Below are 21,739 nucleotides of genomic sequence, written 5' to 3'. Positions count from 1 at the left end.
TCACAGGCACTCAGGAAACATCCCTACAGACAACGGGGATTAGCACAGACGAGAATATAGCTTCCTTACCATGAGCTAACTTAGAAAATCCATGTGCCTGAGCAAACTTGGCAGAATAGCCAGTGGATTGCTTGCAAGCAATTTATAAAAGAGACAGAACACATCACATGTGTGGTATCTCTATAAGACACTTGGGTCCACACACTGTCTGCCTGGAAAGCTAATACAGAATAGGTGGGATACTCTGTTTTGTGCCCTAATGTACTCCTTGCTAAGCTTCCTGTTCAGCTCTGGCTTTGTAATTGTTAAGAAAGAAACAGAATTTTATACTTGTTTCTTATCAGGGTTTCTGTTTTGTCTGGTGAGAATACTAAGCAAAAGTAAAAAGTAAATTTTTTTTTGTTTGTAGGGCTTGCATGGAGATCTTTTCAAAGTTCCATAAGGATAGAGATTTTTCCCCATAAAATACACTGACAAGATAATCCTTTATATTTTCCCCTAATTCTAGGTATAAAGTAAACCCCCCAGTTATTTACTCTACTAATTTCAGGAGTCAGTTAATACAGTCATAGGTTTATAGTATGACGTTAAATAATTTGAATATTGTAATTCCAAACCAGTTTTATTGTTTAAATCCAGTTTTCTGCTTTAGGCTGTTGAACTCCCACTACCTGTGATTGGCATAAGTCTGAACAGTAATAAAATCATATGGTTATTGTTAATTAAGGGCACAGATTTGTGTCACTTTTATGCAATGGGGAAGTCATCACTCATTGCTGTAATGGAAGTTGCCCTTATGTTTAGGCAGTTTATTCAGGCTTCAGAGTTTCCAAACAAAATGAAAAAGCTTTGTGTGATAACGTTGAGTTTCTTGATGCAGTAGAAACCAGCACATAGGTTCATCATGTTGGACTTTACTTTCTGAAGTTCTGCTTGCTCTGGCCTTTGTGTTGCTGAAGAGGACAATTGGTGAATTAGTGTTCTAGCAGGTTAAAATAACAGCACCGTTTCTACAGACAGGTCAGTAGAGTCGTTACAGTACCTGGCAGCAGGTGCTCTGCGCCATCTGCAGAAGCACAGCTGTCCAGGGAGCTTCTCTGGTTAGTTACAGTTTGGAAACCTCTGGCTTAAAGGTAATATTTGTATTGGTAATTGTACACATACTACTTAAAAGTAGCAGAGAGTTACAGCTGGAACACCACATCTTAGACAGCCTTCCAGAGAATCCAAAACTGCTGGTGCCGCTACTAACTCTAGAGGTTCCACCCAAGCAAACTGTAGTGGGGATAACTTAAGATAATTTGCTTTTGCCTGTGATTTTTGTCACAAAATATGCTGCTGACAGACACACCCATTTGTTTCTACATTTGGAGTACAACTAGAGCAATAATCTTCACCCCAAACTTGCATTGTTGGTCAAATAAAGCCTATAACTAGGAAAAAAAAACACTTTTCAAGAATTACTTCTTCAAATAAGACTCTTATTAGCATATTTGAAGGCTACTGTACACTGCCACTTCATTAGATTTCTTCAACTAATCAGAGGAGGTTTTGAATTTTTAAACTGATATAATTTCAGTAGAATGGTTTTCATTTATGCAGAATACTATTAGATTATTAGTTGTGAAGGACTGAGAGAACTAACTAACTCTTAGGCATTAAGAGTAGAAGTAAAGAAGAGTTTTTGTGTAATCCAGCATAATGAATGTATTAATAGTGGCTATCTGATTAATGGCTTATAAGATTATCTGTGGTGCATATGTCAGGGAGTAATATGTTATAATATAATCATTTCATATGATAAAATAATATTTTGCCTCTGATGCAAATGATTCCATGCAAAATTCAAATGGAACATATGGGACTTTACTTCAAAATCAGGGTGTTGTACCTTCTTGGGACTTTATTCATCAAGTTTTGCTACAGAAATTTTAGGAAATGATGAGTATATATTTCCTCTGGTAGATTCTGTCATTTCTTAATCAACTTTAAAGTTAATTCCCTTAAAGATAGCTTCACATCTAAGACTCTGTACTTTCAGAATTGATGGGAGTTTTGTTATCACTGAAACCAGAAATGGGTCCATGAGGCTTCTATTTAGTTTGAACAGAAAAAAAAAAGAATACAGGTGTGATTATGAAGTGCTCAGTTTTTCCTCACTGTAATTTTCAAATAATATGAAACATTATTAATGCATTCAGTAATCAACTGAATTTAAAGTCATATTTGAAGTTACCTCCGGTGATTGCATAGACACTGCAAAAAGCCATGTAGAGCTGCCATGTTTAAACCTGGTTTCCTAAAAAAAAGAGTCTGTGAGCGGGTTACTGCTCTCTGCCAGCCTTTTTCTCTCTTCCCTCCTCACACCAGTTCAGAATCCATTAGCCAGTAGGAGGCTTAGTGGTATGAACATCAGTGGCTGGCTATGAAAAAAGCCAACAAATCAACATGCTTATTCAGAGAAAGGCATTCTCCTCTTTGTCCATTAGAGGATGAACAAGTAGGTGGCTGGTAATAAGTGCCACGTCATAGGTAATCCAGGAACTAGTTGACAAGTTCTAACATATATAGCACCTCACCAGCCATAGCCAAATAATGGGGGGGAATGATTCCAGATGAGGGGAGGAGGACGAACTGGGGACATTGAAAGAAGCTGAGGGGGACTGGTAGGAAGATGCAAGACATATCCATAGGAGAGAAGGCCTTAGKAGTCATACTACTAATAGAGCATCATATTATTCTTTTATTTTTTTTTTAGTGAAAACATATCATCATGCTAATATAAAAGGCATTTTGAAATAAATTTCAATCCAGTGTGGATTTTCATGGCCAGGTTATTAATCTCCTAATGCATTTTGAGAAAGCAGTGTTTATATCCATGTTGTATCCATATGCACAACAATTTCTGTAGYATAAAGAATTAATGGATACTTTTATTTAAAAATTCTCGTAGTACCAAAAATGGAAGAACCTATATTTCAGGTCCTAATTTCATTCCTTTAAATATGACCTTTTCAGAAGCATTAGATTAGATGCTTGAAAGAGTTTCTATCACTACTGCTAACTCATTTAGGATTTCACAGAGATGATTTAAAACACTTATGTTCCCCCCTCAGCATGTGTACAGCATGAGTGCTGTAGTGTGCTGTTAAGTGTGTGCAGAGTTAAAAGAATGGATTCACAGCAGGAAGCACACTGAACAGGAGATTACTAAACTAGTCAGTAGCAAAAGGGCGATAGAGCATCCTTCACAGCACAAACCCCCTTCTGCATGTAGTTGCCTGAATTATTCACTTGGGTACAGATGTGTCACTAACTATTTTTGTTTTAGAGCATTGAGAGATCGGAGAGAAAGAAAAGAATAGTTGGTGGTGGTAGAGACAAGAGCACCAACCCTTTAAAAATTAGATGTTTAATGCTTTATTTAGTGTGTGGGCTAGAGTAGTTGCAAAGCATTTGTGAAATTTGGGCTCAGTGTCCTTATCAGCCTCAGGGAGATCAAATCCCTTGCATCTCATGCAAATGCTGTACTTCTAGTCCGTTATAGGCAGAAGCACTTCATACACCTCCCGCTGAGAGGAGGCCACTGTGCAGCCAGGAATGCAAGAATCCTGGTGCCAGGAAACAGAACAGTATAGGGGGTGGCTATATATGAGGGTAAGGGTATATATAGCAGTACATAAGGGTTGGTGGCTTTAGCTGAGTGATGAGCGCATTCCTCTGAGACTACGGGGCGGACACGAGATCTGAACCCACCTGGAGCTAAGGGTGCTTTGAATCCTGTCTAAAATCTAGTAGTTGCTCCTATGAAATACACTTCTCTACGCAGTTAAGTGGAGGTTTTGTGGCTTGTAGTGCTGGATCTAGGTGCCTGTATCTGGTGTTCCACCTATAGTGTCTCTATTTTTAATGGGTTACATTTTAAATAACCAGTCTTGGTGGGAGTGGGTAAATATAGCCTGACTGAAGTTTTTCAGCTTTCTTTGACTTAATATAGCTGAAATTCAGATTTACTGTAAAAATAGCAAGTCTAATACTTGTGTTTCAAATTTCTCCTATGAGAACACTATAATGAAAGACTGGGCTTGTTTCTGGTACAAATTTGTGTTGTAAATCTGAAATGGCTTTGTAGAAAAATAATTTCTATAAATTCTGTATATCTGCTAATAGTTAGGAAACAAAGTAACAAATACAAACCACCGATTTCCATGATTTTTAAGACTGTAAAATAGAAAAGAAATAAAGATAGGATGTATTTTTAAAGGAAACTGAAAAGATCATTTTGACAAAAATTTTTAAGAATATCTTTGGAATAATATAACTATTACTTACCTTAGAGACCAGCTGGAAAGAATTACTGAGAAAGCTTTTTTTTATTTTTGCCTTCATCACTGTATAGTATCCCACACTTGCAGGGAAAGCCTACAAAAGCAAGAAATACAAACATTAATAAGGAACTAGAAGATCTAATTATTATTTTTTAGCAATATTTAATTTGCTTGCTCTCTATACTACAGAAGAACACAGAACATGAGAAGCCTGGTGTTATATAGTTAGTATGGATAGTCCACGCTGCCCACACTGTGATGAAATGTATGGTTAGATGTTGCAGTGACATGTCTGATATATCAAGGGAGGGATGGACCCATTGTGCTTTTCAGTTTCTCAGGTTTAAATCTCAGAAAATAATTTCCTAAACTAAATGACATGGTCTTGAAGAGTTTCCAGTCCAGTTCTGGAAATATATGTACATGGACCTTAAATTTGTGACTGCAGGGTTTAAAATAGATTATTTTATTACAAGAAGTTTGCTGACTAAAATGTATATTTTCTACTTTATTATTGCTGAAGATGCTTTAGTACAGCAAGTACTGGGATGAATTCTGCCAAGTCCAGTTCAGACAAGTGGTCCTATTCCCAAATGATATATTTTTTTAGAGCTTATCTCAAGTCCATCAAAATCAGTAGGAAAACTTTCACTGAAAAAAAATTATCACTTGCATGAGTGGGTTTTGAAAAAGAAAAAAAGAGATCGCGTCAGCAAAGTGCATACTGCTTTTACTCTGCTCGCAGCCCTGACACGGTACAGCTGCCTTCACTCCCTTAGCTATCCAGGTGCTCTAATCATAATGCTTTATTATTGTCGTTTTATCAGGTATATGTTTGGTAACTATGTAATTTGCTGAAAATCTCACCTCCTCCTTTAAAATTCTGTTCACATTATCTAACCCCTCAATTCAAGTCTAGTTTTTTGCTACTGGACAAATAACTTTGAACATACAAACTGAAACTAAACAAATACCTGCTCAAGTCAGCAGACAACCTGAAATTATACTTGCAAAACATTTGACCTCTCTTATGGTTTGACTGGGCTACCCGTTCTGAAATTTGAGGATTACCATTCAAATGTTAACACTTTATATCTCAATTCAAACATTTTGAACAAACAGTAAAATGAATCACATATCCCCCACACACCAAATCCTCCAGGTTCTCCTCTGACATTAACAACTTCTATCTTTATTGTAAGTGTACGTCAGTATAAAAAGCTGTGATACAGTTCAGATTTAGGGAGGATAGTGTAAGTTGAATTTTGTGTAGAAACAGTAAATTTGATGGAACATCTACATGAAAACAGCCTGGGATCCTAAGAAATCAAAGGTGTACTTGCTATGCATTCTCTGCCTCTTTTTTCAATAGCATTAAGCATTATTTCAGCCAAATTAGTATATTTGGGGCCTTTTTCTGTGACAGATTTCCTACAGGTTTTGTGAAAACAGGTTACTGACAGAAAGGGAGACTCAAATGCCCTCCTCGATGAAAAGGTTACAAAATTATTTCATTCATATTATTTAGCACCAGAGGCTGGTACTGTAGAGGAAGCACCATGGGAGCACCATAGGAGGCCTTCTTCACAAGCACTGTTTATGAAAGTACTTTAAATTGAAGATTGTTCTTTAATTGAAGCTGTAATAGCATGTACAATTTGCCAGGATTTAATGCCCAGGATCCAACAGGAAGAAAAAAAACCACAAAAATTCTTCAGTGCAAACTTTTGCCTGGTAATGCAATGTTCTAAACTGCAAGAAAGTATCATTTGTTAATGGCCTACAAGCTTTAATCGTGTYCAGGTGCTAATATGGCTGTGACCCTGGCAATTCCAGGGCCCCTCGAATCTGAGTATTCAGGAAAACTTTTATTCAAAGACCTCCATTTCCTGGAACATGGGTCACTGTTGTAATGGCCAAGTTGCTTCTTAGAGGGTTTCAAAGATACCTGTGAAAGGACCGAGTGTCCTGCAATTAATAGGCATGGGTTGGAAAGCGGATGAAATCCTTCCTCAGTAGCACAGAAATTAGGGGAGGCAGGAGGAACTCAGGTCTTGGACATAGCGCGAGATGTAAGTCCCTCTATGAGGACCATGACCTTTTCACAAATGGCGTTTGGTTTTCAGTGGATTTGGGATTTTCACAGATTGGGGGTTTCTGCATGGCTTGCGAGCAATCTCTGCTCTGTCCACAATCAAAATATTCAGAGGAGACTGCAAAATATTTCTCCCTGTTTACCCTTTCTGACTTTTTTTTTTTTGCCTATGAAATGATGATGCAAGATGTTGGCAGGAGAGGGGGTTGGCTTTTATTTTGAAGTCTGATATAAATCTATAGTAAAGGGCTAAAAGAACAGCATGCAATAGGTCATTTGATACAGTTTATCCATCTGCTGGTGATGCACAGAAAATGAACATTTCAAAATCACCTCATTTTTCAGCGGTTCTGAACAGACATATCCCCAGCTGAAGACAGGAAGAGCAACAGGTTGCTGAGCATCTTTGATCATCTTTAAATCTGGCTAAAGGCGGTCAGCTTACCTGAAGAGAATCAGCTGCAGTTATAAGAATGTCTCTGTGCATTTTTAAGATGTCCATACTCATCCCTCTGTGATTCTGTCACATAAAAATTAGAGATAGTCTTATAACTTTATGTAATTGTATCACATGTGTCTCCTTCTGGAATTATAACTCAGATCTGAAGTACGGAAAATGCTGGAAAATTGCAAAGATTTTGAGCAATGCTGAATGCAACCCTCTGATTTTCATATGTTTGCTATAGTCTAGATTTCTGGCTTTTACAGGGGCTTCTACAGGTTTTTTATTATTAGGAGGACCTTTTATTTTAGCTACTAATATGTTTATAATCTAAGATTTAAGTCCTCCCAAAGATCAGATTCTTTAAACRGGTGAGCAGTGTAACTTCAGGAAGTTATGCTTTTCAGTGTGAATAGCCAGTTAGATCATGAATACCACTCAAATGTAATAGATAATGATAGAGAAATATAATATTTAAATGAGAAAGAAAGCCGTTATTGATAGGTTTGCAATCATTGTGAAGACAGTTATTCTAAACTTAGTAAATTTTTCTTGGATGCTTGGAATTTTAATATTTAAAAAAAAATCAATTTAGTACTGTTTATCCCTATGTATGTTTAAATCACAAATAGGGATTAGGAAGAATTGTACCAGAAGGGGAATTTAAAATGAATTATTTCAAATTGGTATTCAGGAGTAGGAATGTTGTCCTTTGGCTTTGAAGAACAAAGAAAATAGCATAAAGATTAAAAAAAAAAAAAAAGTAGGATGGGATTAAAAAAAATCTACATATCTTTTTTCTTCATTTTTTTCTTATCCCTTTCCTACTCCTGGTCTGGAACACTCACAGCAAAGAGCAGTGAGAGCACTGTTATTGCAGATACTGGCTCTACTGTACTTAAGCCTCACAAGCCCATGCTATATAAAGGTTGGCTTTTCTGAGTGTGAAATCCTCATACTAATTCAAGATCACCTTGATAATTTGTCATGCTTTGTAAGAATAGGGATTGAGTTTATTGATCCACATTTACTGTCATTTGGCAACAGGGTTGCTAAGAAAATGCTCTGAAAACTTTCATGTATGCTACTGATTTTCATTTTATTTATTTTCTGAAGATCTTAAGTTTTAAACAAGCTATGACCTCTTGTTTCCCTAACTAATCTTAGTCACTTGATATTTAGTACAACCAGTAGAGGTCTTTTATAAGGCTTTTGGGGAAACGATGTTAAAACATTGTTAAAGGAATAATTTATTTTGCTATAATCTCTGTTAATTAATAGTCTGACACCACATCACGTACATAGTTACAGTAATATTGTATCAGTCCCTGTGTAACAGTGGTAAATGGGAAGGGACACGGAAAACCAGGCGCTGGGCATGCAGGAGGCAAGAGGCCACGAAAGGGAGGAATTAAGGGGCTTTTTAACATGTGTGGCAGGAGCATGCTTGTCTTTTGGCATGGCTGTAGTAATACTAGCAATACAAATATATATTTCATGTTCTAAAATTTGTTCTGAAAATTGTGCAGAATCTTAATTAAATTGGGTGGAGATTTTTAGATCATAGGTTGCATAACAGACAGTGGTGGTGAGCCTGACACAGCAGCATTTATTTTCATGGAGGAGATGTGAAGCCTCTAATTCCTAGTCTTTTATTTTTCAGAACAACTAGATATTTAATTAAGTTTTGTCAGCACCTGCACTTGTCTGTAGAGTTGTTGAATAGCAAACCAAATTCTTCTTACATTAACAGCAGTAGATTTTTGAAATAAACTGTTCTCATTGTTAGGATGGTTTTTCACACAAAGATAATTCATTTCTTTTGAAATATTAAGCTCAAATGTTAGTATAAAACTAACCACAATCATTGTCTACATAGAGAATATTTTTCACATTAGTCCTTTGCCATAATGATAAAATTCTATGAATAAAACTTGAAAACAAATCAGGCTTTAGGTACAAAACTTAGGCTGTATCTATGTGCAAATCTACGTGCAATTTAATGGCCAATGTAAAATTCAACCTGAAGTGATCTAATGGTCTGTTGTCCTGTTTAATTCCACAAACCAACGAACACACTACAGTCATAATTTGGCATCCAGATTAAGTTACATAAGTAAAGTGTTATATTTTAGTAATAGTATAACATTTAAATATGTATATTTTCTACTGAAAATGTCCTCTGCAATCATTCATGAGTTCTATGGGGAAAGATTCTCTGCTTCCTCTTGTCTGTCAAAATATTTATTTTTCTCTTTTCTAACTCTCTGACATTTTGTTAAAGTGAGTGAACACGCAGCTGTTGTCATTCCCAGATGTGGTCCAGCAAGTCCATTTAAAGGACACTTAAGTACTAAGAGTAATGGTAAGTAGCACACATGCTTTCATAAGAAGGTTGACATGGTTGCTTTTGTGTAAATTCATTCATTTTATGAATAAAAACATTTGTAGAATAAAAATCTTTGCATTGATCTCAATTGCTGAAGTTTAATAGTACGTACATTTAGTATGCTTTACTGAAATGACTTTTGAGGAACGAGTTTTCTGTCTTAACTGTTTGACTAGCTAGAAATAGTTAGCAAGATATATAAATATAGATATATGTCACATATATTACATAAAATATRTGAAGTTACTGCTTTTAAAAAAGCCCTTTAATTAAACATATAGGTTTATAGTTGGTAGTTGAAAGGGGCTAATATATGTTTATATGCTATAATGTCACCTCAGCCACATTTTTCGGAAGAGTGTGGAATGGAGAAACAGGAAGTTTCCGTACTGACATTTCCATAGTCCAAGTTCAACTACTCCTTAGCTATTTATTGTGAGTTAATGGCTCAGTGGAGGAAGGAGGGGGAAAAAAGGGGGGGGGAGATAAGGTGGTTTCATGTGATACTAGCTGAGAAAGGAAAATGACTCCCGTTGAACAAAGAACTTAAGCACGCGGTGACTTCTTTGGAGCTGGACAGTGAGTTTGCACGGGCAGAAAGCAAGTGGCCAGGAACTAAAGCTAGCTTTAAACCAGCGGCAGCAGGAGGAGATGACACACTGGAATGAAAGCATGTGTCCAAGTCTTTTAGAAGCATGATGTTGGCCCTGGCTCTTAGGAAAGCAAAGTTTCATCTTGGTACTTGTCATGTTTAATGCTGGCAGGATAAAACTTAAGAGTGAAATCATTTTCAGGGTTTTTTGGCTTTCATTTTCTGATAGTGATTGACATCTGTCCAGCTGCTATTGGAAATACTGACTTTGGGTTTGAATTGCAGTTAATAATTGTTTAAAATTTTGGTGTTCTTATACCTGTCTTCATAATGTTCAAATATGTTTTAATTTTGTAGCTTTCTGCACTGATTCCTCACAGAGTCTAGCTAACCAGTACCTGATCAGAGATCACCTGATGTTTCATTATAACAAAATCCTTTCAGCCAAAGGTAATAATGTACATATATGAACCTTTTACTCTGAGATTTAGCTCCTTCTTTCAGAATAGGCTGCTATCAAGATGCAATGATTTGGATTGTAGGATGCTTAGCTTTTTTCCTGTTTCATACACAGACTGATATCAGCAAGGAGCTATAGCTGCTGCTTAATATTGTTTCACAATTTCTTGCCTTGATTAGCCTCCAAGTAACTACAGAATGACATTAAAAGAAGTTTCAACTTGTTCTCTTCTGCTATTTTGAGATTCCAGTATTCACAGTTAGATGTGGCTATAGGATCAAGCAGCACTTCTAATTTGTGGTCGTTAAAGGTCTGTATTTTTGTAGGTTATATATGTACCACAGTGGCCTAAAACAAGTATGACTGGAGATTGACAGTGCTGGCTACATAGCAGTGGGTTTTTTTGCATACAAAAGGAAATGGCAAATCAGGTCTCAGTGCAGATCTGCTGAATATCCAGTAGTCCAATTTAGAAATTTTTTTAATGAAAGCGCAGCTTAAAATACCTGTCAACTGCTATCTGCTCCTGAAACAATTTTGTTTGTAATTGTAATCCCTTTGTAAAAAAAAAAAATTAATAGAAAACTTTGTATATTTCTTAATTATAGCAAGATCATGCCCAAAATTTATTCAGATTTAGAAATGTGTGGTTATTCCTCTATGGACTGATAGTTCCCCATTGTCAGTGCTAGAACTGAAAACAAACTGCATTATAGTCAAAATTAATTTTAAGGTTATATATGGAGCATTAAGTACTGTGTTTAGAAAGTTAGTATCATGCACAGTACTAAGAAAATTCTGTAAATAGTTTTTAGTGTTGTTTACTTAACAATTCACAGCCTAATTTCATTCTTCATTGTATAAACTGGTCATGGGGATTTCAGTCCTAGAAATATTAATGCTAGGGCTTGACAAGATAGCCCAAATGTTTAAATTAAATGCATAAAAGTTTGCAGGATATGAGATAAATGGTTTTTTAATGCCTCTCACAACATTTTATGGTCTGTTTCTAGTTATTTTCAGAGAAAGGGTTTCGGAGATGGTTGTGCTGATTCTCTATATCATACCTTCCCTTCCTAAAGCCTGCTTTAAAGAGGGGTGCACTGAGGTTTTTGATTCTGCCAAAGTCGGTGCTTAGAACAGACATACTGTTATTTCTCTAGCATATAACATACTCAGTATCTTCAGGTATGCAGCTAAATGCGGTCAGCAGTTAAATTATATTTCTCAAAGATGAAAATGTATAGAAATCTTTTATAGGGAATCTTCATTTAAGTAGTGATTCTTCCTTCAAGTATTTCTTAGTATATTTTCCTTAATGTCTGTCTTTATCTCTAAAATAATCTGACTATATTAATATCAAACTAATACTTTAAATGCACAGTACGTAGCTAACATATTTTAGAATGTAGAAAAACTTCTGTGTTCTGATTAAATTAGTCTTTGTTCCGTGTTGTTTTATAGTCATTTTGTTCTAACCATCACAAATGTTTGTAAATAAATCAATGTTTAATCACTCACATTTATTCTTTTTCATATTTTCAGCGGCTGTAGACTGTTCAGTGCCCAGAAGTAGGTTGACCAGCATCAAATGTAAGTATTTGTGATGTTAATTCTGAAAAAGCTTCTGTAAAACTAGCTTAAAACAAAAGAGCAAGAGAAATAGAAGAGTAACAACAGAATATGATTCTTAGTCAAGCATATGTGCATTTCCTTTTTCTCCAGCTTTTTTTCATCCTGCTGCACCTATTTGTAAGAATCTGCCATGAATGTAATGCTAGCAAGATGTACCTAGTCTGTCAGTGATTAACTGTGCTTAGGATTACAGTTAACTTTGCTTAGGATCCTTTTCATTCACTTAGTTAATGATGCGGAAGAGGAGATTTTCAGCATTTTCTCTGTCCTTTCTCACGATATGTCGTGAGACTGAACTTTCAAGAAGAGAGCTTAATAGTGCAAGGTCAAGAGGAATTGGGAGAATTTGGCATCTGGGGACCTGGTCTGAAACTTACTGTTTCATTTCACAGAAAACATAGCTAATTACAAGCACACAGCCCCACAGCCTGGATTGAACTGCAGTTACTGTTTCTGAGAGTTGCCTCATTACTTACTATTGTGTAAAAGTATCAGTACTGTAGCCTTCTTTATGGTGTTAGCTGAAAAGCAATACTTTCAAATCATTAACTAACAGAATACTAAATGAAGTGTATTAGTCAAAGGGGATAAATAGCAGCTGTTTATTAAAATAACAAAAATATCTCTGTTATCTGATGTCTTTTTCTCTAAATCCCATTCCATATTTATAATTAGTTACAAGTGCTGAGATTCTGGAAAAAAATATTTATTTAGGATGGAAAGATAAAGTACTTTTTTCTTCTGAGTACTGTATACTTTATGGTTAGTCTCAAAGCTAGGCAAGCCAGAGTGATACTGCCTTGTAAAATTATAAGAATAACTAGAGTTGTTGCAGGGAATCACTCATCCTTTCGGCAGAATGGCTTGATTTCATTTTTTCAGTATTTCTGCACAATGGGTTGAGAGTGAATTAGGCAACAAGCTGCACCTGGATCAAAGATGCCATGGCTATCTRTGGGCATGCCTTCTCTTGCTTCAAAAGCAAGATGGACCAGGCTGGAGCAGTATTGCAGGGATATCCAGACTGCAGTAGGAATTTCGGATCACCTGTTCTGCAGAGCCATCTGAAAAATTCTTCCTTTCCATGCTCCAGCTCTACCAAGAGTTCCTTTGAAACAAGCGGGGAAGCACGGAGTTGGTGCGCGACACACTTAAATGTTTGCCTAAAAAAAAACTCTTGTAGTTTTTCTTTCTGCATCTGCTAGACTCTTTTCTAGATTCCCTAATTAACAATTATTCTTGCATACCTTTTCAGGGCTTGGGTCTTTCTCAACATCGGCAAATGCCCATTTGTCTTACAGTCTGCTGTCTTTACAGATAAAATGCTCCTGAGCTGAGAGCTTGTGTGTTTCACACCAAAATGAGTTTCCCTAAATAACAGGTTCATTTTGGGAGGCAGCAACAGTGCCTTAACCTGAGCAGATAATTGTCATGACGCTGGCAGGTGCACTCTCTAGTGAGGAAGTTTCCATTTCAGATAGCAAGCCTTAGCTCAATATGTTTCTCTTTCAGTTCGTCTTACTCAAACCGGTGTCTGACTATGTAACTCTGTTCTGGTCACAGACGGACCATTAATCTCCTATACAGGGTGTTGATGGAAACATTTCACCTTTGTTACTGCTTTTGTTTTTTCGCATCTGTTTGATAAAATTGGTACACATAATCCTCGCTGAATTACTCTTTCGCCTRTTTTCAAACTGGAATGGAAAAAGCTGATGCTGTATTTTATTTTGTTGGAACATGCATATAATCAACACGGCCGTGGAAGAAGACATTTCCAGTTTACAAAGGAAAACAACTTAAAGCTAGAAAAAAAAATAAAGCCTTTAATTAGAAGAAAATCCCTCAATATTTCAAAATATTTATTGTTATTCAAGCCTAAAATTTGGGAGTGATAATAGTTAATTAATTGAATTTTATCATACTCCCAAAATAGGGCCTGATCATAAAGTTAGTAGTGCCGGTTTAATTTTGAACAAATGTTACAGTTATTTCTCAGTATCCCAAAGTTGAATATTCAATGTGATTAGACCTTTTTATCTGTAGTTTTAGCTCAGTTCTAACATATGGTGTGTTTGCTTGACATTTCTTATTGAGAGAAATTACATAATTATAAGTTGACAATGAATTTGCCATTTTTAAAATCTGTTTAATAAAAGCAATAAACAGTGTTGTATTTTTCCATAAAAGTGGATTCTCAAGTTAGTATCGTGTCTCTGCCCCAGTTTTCAGGTTTTGTTTTGTGAAATTCTTCATGTTCTCTAGTGAAGGCTGATGAAAAATAGAAAGCAAAGTAATAAAGCAAACTTATGTAAGCAATATCTTTTTATCAGAATATTCATCCATATAGTTTTTATATTTTGCCATGTTGAAAAATGTCCTCAGTTATTGTCTGCATAAAATGCTACAACTATTTATTATTCTTGCAGTAGGAGATACAGTCCCTTTTTTTTTCCTGGAAGAGGGAGAGACTATCTCAACATTTGGTTTCACTGGAGTTTAGGACTCTTGGCATTTGTCAGACACAAGGCTAAAAGTTACAGTTTGCTTGCTGGTTCGATTAGCATCTCAGAAGAGGAACTTTCTACCAGATAGAGTTTCCTATCTACTGATTTCTCTTCAACAGCTCAGTCAGTATGCACTGTCATTTGTCCTAATGTTTCAGAAGCTCAACTTCTGCCCTTCTTCCATAGAATCAGAGAAATGCTGGTTAGAAGGGTCTTTTGCTCCTCCTTGAGCCTCCCATTCAAGGTAGGACATTTGCCAACAYTAGATTGGGTCACCAAGGCTCGAAAAACTCCAGGGATGGAGATTCTGCAACCTGAGTAACCTGTTCCAGTGCCACCGTATCTGCCTAGCAAAAAGATTTTTCTGATATCCAATCTGAATACTGTCAGGATTAGGAGTGAATTCACCTGAAAGTGTGTATCCTGTAAATTCAGTTTTAAAAGGCAAATTTTGAACGGCGGAGTATAAGGTTTTTAGCTACCGTAGTTGAAATTGTGGGTCCWGGAAGGTCAACAGCAAAACTGTCTGAACTGCAGTAGGTCCAGGATTTTCCTGTATGCATTTTTATCATTTACTTTAGATTATCCTTTCTTAATAAAAATCATTTGAAGGTTAATAATTGTCCATACTCAAGGTATGCATATATTTTTTTCTGATCTGTTTTCTTGATATGTTTTGTCTTCTGGCTAAGATCACTTTATAGTACTAGTCACTTCTATAGTATCTGCATAAATCTTATAAACTGCAGGTGTTTAGAAGGAAATTGAAAATTATTTGGACTGATGTCTTGCCTGAAATCAGAGTTGTCTTTTTTTTTTTTCCTATAGTTCTATGTATCTATAGTTCTTTATAACTATATAACTATAGATTTCAGTAGTGTGGTAACAGTGTTGCCAAATATTAATGCTCAGATGTAAAGCTCAGTGCTAGGTATCATTTGTAGTGTCTTTGATCAACTGGATCAGCTTTCTTCCTCTGTCTTTTATAAAAGAGATTATATGGAGATGATAACCAGTAGCTCAGGCAATGAGAGTATTCAAAATGTACTGAAAAGAAAGTAGGAAAAAAGATTTTTAGAGTATTTTCAAACCAATTACTTTCTTTTTTCTTGCTAAGTTTGGGGCCTATTATTTATACAGGCACAGATGCACCATCAGTATGACTGAATATCAGGGGAATGTCCACAGTGTGACTGAGATCCAGTTAGTGCATCATGGGAGGTTACAGCTTTATTCTCCCAGTAATTCTGTGCCTGGCATTGCCTCAGTGGAAGCATATTATTACTTTTTTTCTTTCCGTATTCCTTGTCTTATTACTTACTGCATTCCATTAGGGTTTTCTTCTCCACTCTCTGTTGCAAAAACAGATTTGGGGACAGTGGGTAAATTTTCGGTTTGAAATGCTAAGATGTATCAACGGTGTAAAGAGTTGCAAAACAGAATTCCTGCAGACAGTCTTAAAAAACTTCCCCTAAAAATGTGCTTCATGTACTGCTAAAATAGCAGGTGAGTATTTCCCTTTGGGGTTGTTGCCATGAATCAGTCATTAGTGCTTAAGAATTAAACATGATACTGTAGCTGGCATTCTCCCTGGACAACTGAATGTGATCTGTCCTTAAAGTGGATTTAGTTTCCACTGTTCTTTTCCCGTTATCTTAGCTGGCAGCAAAGCAGGCAAGCTGCCATGCCACTGGGCTAGCAGTGAACATGTTCTTGTGTATTAGATCAGCTCTGTTGACTTAAAATAGTTGTTAAAATGTGAAACTTCTTGAAATGTGAAACTTCTATGTTCAGAATTAGTCCAAGCATGTTGATTGATACCAGTGGCCATTAGAAGTCTGTAGTTGTGGAGTTTGTGCCAGAAAACTTGACAAAAGTCATGCCAAGTAAGACAGCTGCTCCTACACATGCCTAGTTTCTAACAGTATTAACTTTTCAACCCATATGTTTAGAGGTTTTTCCACAGAGCATACTGATAGTACAGCCTGAACCCAGTGATTAGAGTGTTTGGGAATGCAGGTCTCTTTGATACCAGAAAAAAAGTATGCTGAGAAGGTCCCCACTAGAAATCTATTTTAGCACTGATGAAACTTGAATGGGGAGACAGGGGGAAAGGATTCAGACTGATCAGTAATTTTTTTTTTTAAGTTCATGGAGGATAGGGGTTAGGTTCAAGTAGGAATATGAAGAAATGGTTATTATTATATAATTCTATATTTGAATTTGAATCTTCCAGGTGAGCACATACATATTTTGCATTTTCCCTGTCCATACTTTATGCTATGAAAAGGATAGATCTATGAAAGCAGGCTTAAGTATTTTGTTGTTGTTGCTGTTTTGCAGGCATCTTTCACAAAATCTCCCTGCTTTTGATTCTTAACTTTTCTCTTGAGTCTTGTCTGTACACATGCATTTTTGAAAGTGAAAGCTATAAGCAACTAAAATAAGTCCTTTGAAAGGAAACACTCAGGTAATTCTAACACTTATGTTTTCAGARCTCAGATATGTCTTTGGAAAGATATTCCAGCACATTTATCAAGTCTGAATTTCTGGACAGCAGGAAAACCCAATGTGTAAAATTTTTTATCAATCTGTACTTTTAACTATAGTAATTTTGATTTCTTTTTACAAAGGTTTTCTTTCTTTTTTATGAGAGGTAATTAATTTTAAGAAACGTGTTCAGTATATCAAGAAATACATTTTTCATAGAGTTTGTGGTTGCCAAAAAAACATTAGATCATCTAGTCAGATATCATGATTTAAGCAGACCAAAATTTCTCCTGGTAGCACTAATATTGAAGCTAGTGACCAGGCTGAATATAATAAAGCGGAAAAACAAAAAAGGCTTGTAATCTTGAGCTGTAAACATCAAGCAATAGAGGAAACATCATTTCCCTTTGTAGTTTGTACCAGTAGTTAATCATCTTTATTACTGAAAATGTGTCTCTGATTTTTAATTGAGTTTACCCAGCTTTAACATCTGCCCACTGTTTTGGGTTTTTTTTCATTGTTGCTGTACCTTTTTCCACTTTTGCTGAAGACCACAAAATATCCTTAGCATACCATAGAACTGGAATAAAATTAGGTGTTTTCCACTTAGTCACAGCATTAGTTTAGTATAGTATGTCTAAATTGTCCTTGGGAGTGCCCCAGTGGTGGCCTGGGACAAAATCCGCTGTCCTAATCCAGCTAGAAGCCAGCCTGACCTCTCTCGCGAATACACTGATTGAGGTTTACCTGAGCCGGCTCGGAAGCTTSCTTCCATGTTGGTGCAGTGTTTCGCAGGTTCGGTGCGGTGGGCTGCACACGCCCTTCTGTATTCTGCAGGCTGCCTGCAGAAGTGCCTACGAGATGGTATGCGAGCTCCCAGTGTGGATCAGAGGTGGATAAATTTGGGATAATCCTGTGCTTCTAGCCTCTTCTGAAATTCCTCTGAAGGATTCATGCCTCACTGTTGGGCTTCATTTCCAAGCTTTAGTGATGGCCAGATTTTGCTATTAGTAGCTTGGCCAAGTGGTATCATGTTTCTTAAGTAGCTCCACTGATACAAACGCTACTTTTCTGAGTAACATTCTGCTTGCTACAAACAAGGCTGGAGGAATCTCTAGCCCTTTAATAAATCTTTTGTCACCTTTCCTCCTGGTGAGTGCTCCCTTATTTCACAAACAGTGCTGCTGGTAATGCATGTGAGGAAGGACTGCAGAATCTTCTTAAAATCATGAAAATTGTTAATTTCTGTGTTAATACACTTAAATTTAGACTTAAGAGAAATGAGAACTTTGCACCCAAAGGCAAAGCTCTATTTGACTTTGATGAGAATTTACTTTACATATTTAAGTAATGATGTACTGCAGATTTGTGCTAACTGAGGTAGGAAGCTGGAAAGGAAAAATTCTTATAAAAGGAAGCACTTGCTTATGAAAGTGATTTCAACATCTGGTATGCTGGGCATTTTAATCTGTGGTAACTTCAAGGTCACCAGAAATGAGGTTGATGTTTGCACTGTTTATCTAGGAGAATTCATAAGGGAAAATAATATCAAGAATTGTGTTACTGTAAAAACAGCTGATGTAAAAACACAACAGAGAAATGGTCAGTTTTGGACAATTCTTTTGAGATATGCTGTTCTGTAAGCTAAACTCAATTTCAATCTAAGTGTATTTTGAAATTAATATTTTGTTGTCTGGCATAGCTTATTTACATCAAAAATAAAATAACTTGAAGGTTAACTCTGCCAACTGTACCATGCTGTGATAAATGTTAATTTAGTGATTTGAAATTCAGAGCAAAGGACAAGCACTTACATTTCAAATCATGTTGTCTTTATGTGCACAGAGCTTTCGAACTGCTTAGGAGTGTGATATGTATGATTTTTTTTCTTTCTTCCAGGTTTTATGGCATTAATTTTATAATTCTAAGCGCTTGTCTGGAAATGGTGCTGCAGCCTAGGCTTAAGGCGAAAAGAATCAAGCCTATAGAGGGAGTACTCTAACAGAGAAATATATTATAAAGATATGATCTCTGCTTTGTAAGTGTACTCTAAACTTTGTGAACAGAGTATTTGCTTAGGCAAAAGTGTTATTTCTGTATTAGATTGATCAGCATTTCATAGGTAGCTCTTTAACTTCTAAAATTTATACCTTTTCCTATGCTTCCCCTCATTGCCAACAGAATTAATGAAACAGATTCCTGGAGTGGGTGGAATAAGTTAAGGAATTCAGTTTCGTAGACTCTGAATTTATCTGAAATACAAAAATCAGTACATTGTTTATAATCTAATGTATTATCTCTTTACTATACTATAAATCCTCATGGTGATTTTCAGCACAGCGGTTAGTGAGATACATTAAGTTTCTATTAAGGCTTAACTAAGGGACTCATGTAATTTGGATCTATAAAATGTATGTTATATTCCTAAGTATTTCCTTTTTAGAAGATATGAAAAAAATGGTTTTTCTTTTTTTCTTTTATTTATAACAAAATATATACATTGTCTTGAATTTTTCCCATATTTGACTTTACAAATAGGATAGGTTTCTGGAGCCAATGTACAGTTAAAGCTGTTTGCAGTGAAATTATTAAGTACCTTGTAATGAATTCAGTTGATATTTACTTTGTGCTTGTCCATGACAGTGTGCTAAGGGCAGTCTTGTCAAATTCAGAGTTTATTTAACCTCACTGAAAATCAAAGACGCTATACTTGTGGTTGATTTGAAGCAAAGGTGAGGAACCTTATCTAATTAACAGATACATTTTCTCCCTTTTAATACTGCATGTTTGTCCCTGTATGCCAGTCTCATTTTTTATGTGTTTAATATATTCACAGCTGCAGCACATGTGATTCTGTATGGTAGTGTTAAATATCTTCAGCTCCTAACAGTCCTAATTATACTTGTACCTCAAAGGCACAAGTGTCTCAAAGGTTCAGGCCATTTGTACGATACCATTTTCTGTCTAGCTAAAGCTAAACTGAAAGACTGGATTCTCCAGTTCCTGCTTGGGGAACGGGCATGTGAAGTAAGGGCAGGTTGGCAGCATCCTTTTTTTTTTTTTTTTTTTTTTTTTTTTCTGCCCTTGTCTGTGTTGCTTGCTGACTGCCTCAGGTCTATCCTAACTTGCATCTAGTTGTCTGTTTACCCCTATGTTAGCTCTGTTCCAGAAGAATTTATTGATTCTGAATCTGCTGGGTTTACAGTTCCTAGTTTTTACAGCAGATCTAGCCTGAAAATGCTGCCACTGTGCTTTGCCTATGCCTGCTCTGCCTTGTGGTACCCACGCATGACGGTACAGCCTTGGAACAGACCCTGGGTTAGCTGAGCTGAGCTCAGTGTATGTTTAGTGTGGGGCAAAGGCTTTACGTTTCCCATGTAGGTGACCGTAGTCCCAGTATGTCATTCTGATAACTAAAGATAGCATCCTGGCCTGCTTACTGTTCTTTCTTTCAGTACGCATAAGCACAAGCCATGCTTTGGCTGAGAATAATAATGATAACAAACAGTCCTGGAGATCCACAGAAGTTAGCTTTTACAACTTTGAACCCCAGTAGTAAAGATAGGGTCTGTCCAGGTATGTTAAATCTCAGTCTCAATCCTCTATCACTGAGGTGTGAAAAATCCTACTGTAAAGTATGAGCTAAAAAGCAAACAGCAGAATAAGGACAGCAAAAGAACTTAGTTTTGCGTTAATATTCGCACTGCTTCACAGTTGTCCCGAAACTCCTCTGAAGCCATGTTGTATAGGTAGAACAGGCAGTAATATGTTTCAGCTTGTGTTGTCTTAGATGAATCCGCTTTCCACCTAAGCGCTTGAGTGTAGGGAAATTTCTGTTTCAGGCATCTACTTGCAGTTACAAAATGAGACACTCATGCTTCTCTGTAATTTGTATTTTTGTATTGTAGAGCTCTGTCATATATTCACTATGTCTCCCTAGATATTAATTCAACACTCATTTCAGCCATTTTACCCAAACAGTAGGAAAGACTTGTTTTTTTACAGCCTCTATACAGACACACAAACACTGTTAGCTGAGCCTGAGTAATTATTTATTTCAGACATATGAAACTTTTGACCTTTAGCTAATTTCTGAGTGTGCTGTAACATTTAAGACAAATGCAATTAGAAATCATAGTAATTTAGAACAGCCATATAATAATAATTTACTGTAGCAAAACAAATATTGAGTTTTAATTAATTTAATGGTACAGTATGGCACAGTCCCAACTCCCCACAGCAATGGAGTTGCTGGAGGGCTCTGTGCCGTGTGAAACGGTACATCATAACACCGTAGAAGAAGGCTGGAAACTGGTCACTGCTCGTGGGAGGAGAAAGGCTCCTACYCCTCCCGAAGACYTGMAGCTGAAGAACAGGTTTAGYGCCYTCCAGGATGAGGAGGAGATGGGCATGGCTGCAAGGGAAGTACCTGGGAAAACAGACCCTGTGCCTTGCCGGAACACCTGGAAGAAGCGGCAGGTGATTGTTGTGGGGGACTCCCTGCTGTGGGGGACGGAGGCATCTATCTGCCAACCTGACCTCATGTCTAGAGAGGTTTGCGGCCTGCCAGGGGCTTGGGTGAGAGATGTCATGCAAAGACTGCCAAGGCTGGTCCACGCTTCGGACTATTATCCACTTCTGCTCTTCCATGTGGGCGCTAATGACACCAAGGGCAAACTGGAGACCATCAAGCAGGRYTTCMGAGCTCTGGGGATGGTGGTCAAGGGTCTGGGAGCCCAGGTCATCTTCTCCTCAATCCTGCCAGTGAGGGGGATGGATGAGAGGAGGAGGAGACGGACTT

At 36.8% G+C, this 21,739-nt stretch overlaps 1 protein-coding gene across 1 annotated transcript in view; it reads left to right on the top strand.

The window, feature by feature from the left end:
* Positions 1-9,139: 9,139 nt before the first annotated feature.
* The window catches only part of SPATA7 (spermatogenesis associated 7), a gene marked incomplete at its 5' end in the record, with an annotated part of 38,649 nt that continues 26,049 nt past the window's right edge, over positions 9,140-21,739 (top strand). Inside the window, 3 exons of the mRNA XM_026079459.1 lie at positions 9,140-9,230; positions 10,204-10,296; positions 11,852-11,899. Coding sequence (XP_025935244.1) covers positions 9,140-9,230; positions 10,204-10,296; positions 11,852-11,899 — 232 coding nt within the window. The remainder of the gene's footprint in view (positions 9,231-10,203; positions 10,297-11,851; positions 11,900-21,739) is intronic.

This window comes from Apteryx rowi, unplaced genomic scaffold (genome assembly GCF_003343035.1).
Source record: "Apteryx rowi isolate R43461 unplaced genomic scaffold, aptRow1 scaffold_5, whole genome shotgun sequence".
NCBI classification, from domain to species: domain Eukaryota; kingdom Metazoa; phylum Chordata; class Aves; order Apterygiformes; family Apterygidae; genus Apteryx; species Apteryx rowi.
This window is presented reverse-complemented; position numbering and strand designations above follow the sequence as displayed.